Genomic DNA, 7,138 nt, shown 5'->3' with positions numbered 1-7,138 from the left:
GTCCAAGTCGCTGATGAAGACATTGAAGAGTATTGGTCCTAGGACCGAGCCCTGCGAGACTCCACTGCCCACACCCTTCCAGGTCGATACCGACCCATCCACTATGACTCTCTAGGTGCGACCCTCTAGCCAATTCGCCACCCACCGGACTGTGTAGTCATCCAAGTCACAGCCTCTTAACTTGTTCACCAGTATGGTGTGGGATACCATATCGAAGGCCTTCCTGAAGTCTAAGTAAATGACGTCAACCCCTACTCCTGCGTCCAGGCATTTTATAACCTGGTCATAAAAAGAGACTAGATTAGTCAGGCATGATCTACCTGCTACGAACCCGTGCTGGTTTCCCCTCAGCATAATTCTTCCTGCCGGGCTCTCGCAAATGTGAGCCTTGATAATTTTTTCAAAGACTTGATATCCAACCTAAGCCTATTTTGCTGCAACTTCAAGTCACTGTTCCATGTCGTACTCTCTGAAGCAAGAGAGAAAAGGTGCTTTTTCCTCTGTACAGTAGCCCTTCAAGTATTTGAAACGTGCCATCTCCCCACTTAAACGCCTTTTCTGCAAGCTGAACATGCCTAGCTCCTACAGCCTCTCCTCATATGATTTGCTTTCCAAGCCCTTTTTCATCTTTGTCACTCATCTCTGAATGCTCTCTAACTTATGCATGTCCTTTTTTAAAATGTGGAACCCAGAACTGCACATAATACTGTACATGAGGCCTAATCAGTGTTGAGCAGAGCAGCACTATCACCTGCATTTGGCACCTAATGCTTCTATTGATACATTCACTGCATGCCATGCCTCGTGTAAGGTTCATGACCATGGTGCATTATGGGGAGTGGATTTCACTTGTCCCAGGCTCCTATTCTGATTACCCATCTTTACCCCTACTCCCTTGCTGGACTACTTTTCCCAGGATGCAACACTGGTCCCTAGGTGAGGAAGGCCTAGTTCTTGGCAGCAGTGCGACCACAGTCCATCATGGGAGATGGAGCCCAGGTTCTGCCCACTGCCAGTCTATTGGCTGGGCTCCCAGGGTGTGCTGCATTTCCCAGAATAAACGATAGTGCCACCCCCAGTTAAGGTAGCACGGTAGAGACATCACCATAGTGCATCATGATGCTTGCTTATCCCATTCTCCTGTTTTCTATTGTTTGTGCTGCCTTGCTAGAATACATCTCCCAGCATGCAACACTTCCCACCTGGTAAGGTAGACATGGTTTTTGGTTGTAGCATGACTACAGAGCATCGTAGGAGATGAAGTCTGGGTGCTTTGCACCCCCGTTGGCCTCTAAAGGTAGGCCTCCCACACACAACTGCATGCCCCATTATGCAATGTAGAGAAAGGCAGTGGTGCATCCTGGGAAATGGAGTCCACCCAGTAGCCAAGTGAAAACATGAATGTACAGTGTGTGGGGGGAGGGGGATGGAGGTGGTTCTCTGGTGAGAGATTCTGCACCCAACAGCTAGGCCAGGTCCAGAGGCTAAGAGCTTGGTGTCCCCCCAGCCAGATCAAGCAGGGTCATGGTCTATTGGAAATGGGCTGCTCCAAAAAGGGGGGTGCCGGGAGCTGAGAGACCCCAAGGGAGGGGGAAAGCTGCCCCCACACATGTCCACCAGTTGGCCACCCTCTTATCTGTGCCATATCAGACCAAGGGGCCCTGGTATCCCAGTCCCTGTCAGACCAGTTCTCTATCCTCATTTCACTTCTCCAGGGATCAGACTGGGGAAGAAGTGAGATCTGGTAATTAATGCTGGAGGGGGAGCCAGGGTGCCCGGGTTCTCTCTCAGCTCTGGGAGGGCGGGGGGATCTGATGGGTGGGGGGAGAGGAGATTCATAGATGTAGGGTCAGAAAGGGACCTAAGTAGATCTTCAAGTCCAACCCCCTGCCCTGGGCAGGAGAGAATACTGGGCTCAAATGACCCTAGATAGGTAATTACCCAGCCTCTTCTTAAAGACCCCCAAGGTAGGAGCCAGCACCACTTCCCTTGGAAGTTGGTTCCAGATCCTAGCCACCCTCACTGTGAAGTAGTGCCTTCTAATGTCCAGCCCGAACCTACTCTCAAAAAGCTTATGGCTGTTATTCCTTGTTACTCCGGGAGGTGCTTGGGGGAACAGGGTCTCACCCATTCCCCGCTGGTCCCCCCTGGTAAGTTTATAGATGGCCACCAGGTCCCCTCTCAGCCTTCTCTTATGGAGGCTGAACAGGTTCAGGTCCCGTAGCCTCTCCTTGTAGGGTCTGTCCTGCTGTCCCCTGATCATGCGAGTGGCCCTCCTCTGGACCCTCTCGATGCTGGCCACATCCCTTCTAAAGTGCGGTGCCCATAACTGGACACAGTACTCCCACTGTGGCCTGATCAGTGTCCCACAGAGGGGGAGGATCACTCCTTGGCCCTGCTTGTGATGCATCTGTGGATGCATGACAAGGTGTGGTTATCCTTACTGACTGTGTCCTCACATTGGCGGCCCATGGTCATTTTGGAATCGATAATGACTCCAAGATCTCTTTCTGCCACTGTGCTTTCGAGAAGGGAGTTCTCTAGCCTATAGGTAAGATGCTGGTTCTTATTGCCCAAGTGCAGTACCCTGGACTTGTCAGTATTGAATCCATCCTATTCTCATTCACCCACCCCTGTAACCTGTCCAGGTCCAGCTGTATCCTGTCGCTCCCTTCTAGCATGCCCACGTCGCCCCAAATCTTGGTGTTGTCAGTGAATTTGAACAGAGTGCTTTTGACCCCCTCATCCAAGTTGCTAATAAAGAAATTTAACAGTGCGGGACCGAGGACTGAGCCCCGGGGGACTCCACTGCCTTCTTCCCTCCAGGTCGAATATGACCCGTCCACCACCACTCTCTGGGTGTGGCCTCTCAGCCAATTTGTGACCCATCTGACTGTAGGCATCAATGCCACAGTCACCTAGCTTTTTAATGAGAACAGGGTGGGAGACAGTGTCAAAGGCCTTCCTGAAGTCCAGAAAGACTACAGCCACCATGACACCTGTGTCCAATGATTTTGTGACTTGATCGTAGAAGGCAATCAGGTTGGTCTGACAGGACCTGCCCCAAATGAACCCATGCTGGTTGCCCCTGAGCATCATCCCCGCTGCTGGTCCTTCCCAGATGTGCTCCTGGATAATCTTCTCAAAGAGCTTCCCCTGGATCAAAGTAAGACTAACGGGTCTATAGTTGCCCGGGTCCTCCCTTGTCCCTTTTTTGAAAATGGGGACCACATTGGCCTTCTTCCAGTCGTCTGGCACCTGGCCAGAGCACCATGAGTGCTCGTAAAGCCATGCCAGGGGCCCCTCAATAACCCCTGCCAATTCCCTCAGAACCCTGGGGATGGAGAGCATCTGGACGTGCTGATTTGAACACGTCCAGCCCCTCCAGAAGTTCCCTAACTCGGTCCTCCTTGACCCTCCCTGAGATGCTGGAGTCAGGATTCTTGGGTCCTGTCCCAGCTCCAGGTGAGGCGTGGGCTCTAGTAAGTGATACCAGCTAGGCCTCTTGGGTTCCACTGTGGATGGAGTTGTTCTCTTGCCCCCTCCATGCTTCAGTTTCTCCCTAGCAGAATCCCAGCTGAGTGGCCCCATTCCCCATCTCCTGTTCCTCCCACAGTTCAAGGAGCGGGACCAGCTGGAGGGCATCTTCCGCTTTTGGCTCCACCCGGATCCCCAAGCCTTCCCAATTGTGCGGCTCTGGGATCTGCGGGTGAGGCAGTACCTGGGCACCCGCTATGACACCCGCAACGGTGTGAGCGACTGGGACCTCAACATGAAGCTGCATGAGCAGGGGGTGAGAAAATTTTGGGATGTGGCATTGGCACAACTCGATGCTAGCTGCACCAGGCTGGGGCAGCCCCAGGATAAGAGCAGAGCAGAGAGGGCCCTGCAGGGGGCACCTTCCCCTTGCAGCCAGTGACGGCCCCAGTGAGCCAGCCTGGCACTTTGGGGTACCATACAGCAGGGAGTGTGTGTGGGCACCTCACTAGAGGGTGCCATGTTGTTTGTGGGGGAGACAACAGGGAGATCTGCTGCAGAGAGTGGAGTGGGTGGACTTGCTAAGGGGTGCTGTGCTGGCAGAAGCAGGGTCTTGCTCTAGGGGGGCATTGCCCAGGGGGCAGGGACAGGGGGGACCATGTCACAAGGAGAGAGGCTTATTAGTGGGCATCATGCCATGAGGAGCAGGGTGGGGGCAGAGCTTACCCCAGGACCTTCAGACTGTTAGGACCTTGGCAAGGAGCAGCCCTGGGCAGGGGGCTCTCACCTTTCCCACCATCCCCATCCAGGCCAGTGTAATCAATATCCGAGAATATGCAAGGTGGCGGGACACAGGTGTGGCTTTTGAGCTCCGTGAGGGCATCTATGACACTCCCAACAAGACTTTGGCTTCTGGGAGGCTCCTAAGACTGGTGAGCAGGTCCTAGCTTGGGGGTTGGTGCCAGTTCTTGGGGGGTAGGGGGACTGTAGGGGCAGGGGGCACAAAACTGGGTGAACATGGTCATTACCTAGCATGGATAGGGGGTATGTCAGCAGGGGAGAGGATGAGGGGCAGGTGTGGAGGGCACTGGCTGGGAAGGGGGGCAGGTTCTCAGCCCAGCCAGGTTGAATGGAGGGGGAATTCCACAGCCCAGGATTGTGGGGGCACTGAGTCTGGTGGAGGAAGTAACATGCCATCTCCTTCCCCACCCCAACCCAGAACGGGGATAGGGTGCCAGCCCGTGGGTACTGGGGTGACATTGCCACAGGACCCTACATCCTCTTCGGAATTGAGACTGAGGAGCAGAGCCTGCTGAAGACCATCAACGGGGTGCCCAGCAAGGTGAGGGCAGTTCACGGACTAGCAAAGAGTGGGGCATGGGGAGGGAACTGGGGCCCCCTATGGAGGAGCAGTCCTGATCTTCATGAGCAGACTGGGGGATGGCAGGGAGAGAACTGGGGGGCAATCAGGATCTCAGGGGACTTCAGCTGTCCTCTCTGTATTGTCACCCCACCCAGAGTGCCCAAGAGATCTCGCTGCACAATGTCACAGCCATGTTCCATGAGCTGGCAGCCCGGGCCCGATACATCCCCCCAGGACCTGACCCAGAGGGGGACAGTGTGGCCACCCCAGTCCCAGGGGATGCTTCCCAGCCCCAGGAGCAGAGCCAGCTGGTTCACGGTGAGTTCCCTGCCACATGGCACCACAACTATAAGGGATTCAGCATCTGGTCTCCTTTGGTTCAACCCAAGACCAGTTTGGGGGAGGGGGGGCTCTTTGGCTTATGCTGGGGCACAGGGTGCAGACCCACTCTCCAGCCCCACTCCCCACCAGACCCCACCCATGCTCCTCCCTGGGCTTTGGGGCCATCCCCTCAGCCTCACCCCATATCCCAGAACTGCTTCCACTTGCCCCAGACCTGGAGCCATGCTGGGGGCTGTATAGGGTGTGAAGCATGCAAAGGCTGGGAGCAAACCCACTGCCTTCACACAGGGGTCCTGCACACGCCATTGTTCTCTGCAGGTCAGCCTGAGGATCACTGTTTACTGGGACCATTGCTAAACCCCTGAGCTCACTGGAATGGCAGGGAACCCCCCTCCCCAGACCTCTGGGGGGATCCCTCATGCAGACCCCTACTGCTGGAGTTTCTGGGCTGCTTTCTGGATGGATGATCCCTCCCCCGTTCTGGCCAGTCAGTCCCTGGCCTAGCCCCCAGGGGCTAGGCCCTGCTGGAGCAGGGGCTCGCTGTCTCTGTGCTGACCAGCAGCTCCCCCTCAGGACCCATCTCCCCCGGGGATGTCCAGATCCACTTTCTGCCTCTCAACAGCACCCCCCAGCTGCACTGCAAGAACCAGTACCAGCGGCTCTTCAACCTCCTCTATTTCTCCTGCAGGTAGGGTAGGCCACCAGCCAGAATGCCTGGGTTCTTTCCCAGCTGTGGGGAGGGGAGTGGGGTCTGGTGGGTGACAGCAAGCAGGGCTGGGAACCAGGACTTCTGGGTTCTGTCCCAGCCGAGAGAGGGAGGGGAAGAGCAAGATCTGTTCCCTTGGGTATATGAGCTGGGATATTACCATCAATATGGCATAGCCTGTACCTACCCCTCACTTCACTCTGCTGGGTGCCATGATACCCCCTACTCTCCTCCTGTAGGACAGGACATACCAGGTGGGTTGGAAGGGTTAAGGATCTGGTCCCATGCTGGATTCTGCTCATGCTGCCTTGTCCCCACAGCATGATCCATGACCTGACACCAGAGCTGCAGCTAGTGTCTGCCCCCAGCGCCACCCTCATTGTGGAGCTGACCACGTATGTACCCTCTACCCACTGGGGCCCTGCTCCCCTCAAAGCTGGTGAAACCTTGACAGAGTGGGTCCAGTTTGAAATTGTGTGTCCCGTGTGTTCCCCTCTCCTCCCTGCCATTAGGAAGCATCTCTGGGGGGAGCCTATGGCACCTGGCACAGGGTATGTCTGATTAAGAATTGTTTCCCCCAGACTTGGGACAGGCCTGGACATCCTATACAACCCCAACAGGAGAGAGGTCTGGCAGGGATTGTGCCCCGACCCTGCAGATTCTTGGGGGATGATATAGCACCCAATGGGGAGGGTCCAGCAGACAATTGTGTCCCCCACCGGAGGGCCTGCCTGTACTGTGGGACCTGACTGGCCATGTCTTGGTAGGGAATTATGTGCCCCTGGTCCCATGACACCCCCAGCGGGATGGGTCCAGCTAGGAATCCTATCCCCCTTTCCCCCACTGCTCACCCCTCCTTGCTTTCCCCACAGCTTCCTGCCCGACCTCCATAAGGACCAGGCCAACGCCTTCACCTCCCGGGCCACAGCCCTGGCAGCAGGGGCTGGCTTCCAGCCCCATGGTGTGCCAAGTGGGCAGCATCCAGCGTGGATGTGCTTCCAGCTGCAGGAAGGGGCCTGAGGGCAGAGCCACACCTTGGAGACCAGCTCCCTGGGGATATAGGGTGGGGAGAGAGACCCCCCCACGCATCGTTAACCTGCTGGGGTCCTAGATTGGGCATCTGAGCTTCTCCCAGCCTCACTCTTTAACCATTTGGTGCCCACTTTGTTGGGGGCCAGGACTCTTCTCTGCCCAGCATTATTAACCCTTCCATTCCCTCCCCTGCCCTGTGTCCTTCCAGGCCAGCAGCC

The 7,138-nt window shown here is 55.9% G+C and overlaps 1 protein-coding gene across 6 annotated transcripts in view; it reads left to right on the top strand.

Moving 5' to 3' along the window:
- The window catches only part of DNAAF3 (dynein axonemal assembly factor 3), a 13,810-nt gene extending 6,672 nt beyond the window's left edge, over positions 1-7,138 (top strand). For 5 of the 6 annotated variants that reach the window (XM_006014941.2, XM_006014942.3, XM_025197556.1 and 2 more), the window contains exons 6-12: positions 3,617-3,793; positions 4,287-4,409; positions 4,697-4,819; positions 4,996-5,158; positions 5,756-5,870; positions 6,209-6,283; positions 6,761-7,138. In XM_006014941.2, coding sequence (XP_006015003.1) covers positions 3,617-3,793; positions 4,287-4,409; positions 4,697-4,819; positions 4,996-5,158; positions 5,756-5,870; positions 6,209-6,283; positions 6,761-6,908 — 924 coding nt within the window. In that variant the 3' untranslated portion in view covers positions 6,909-7,138. The remainder of the gene's footprint in view (positions 1-3,616; positions 3,794-4,286; positions 4,410-4,696; positions 4,820-4,995; positions 5,159-5,755; positions 5,871-6,208; positions 6,284-6,760) is intronic. The other variant, XM_025197564.1, reaches the window with a different exon arrangement.

The sequence above is a fragment of the Alligator sinensis genome, unplaced genomic scaffold (genome assembly GCF_000455745.1).
Source record: "Alligator sinensis unplaced genomic scaffold, ASM45574v1 scaffold647_2, whole genome shotgun sequence".
NCBI lineage: Eukaryota > Metazoa > Chordata > Crocodylia > Alligatoridae > Alligator > Alligator sinensis.
Note: the sequence above shows the minus strand (reverse complement) of the source record. Positions and strands in the feature narration are given on the sequence as shown.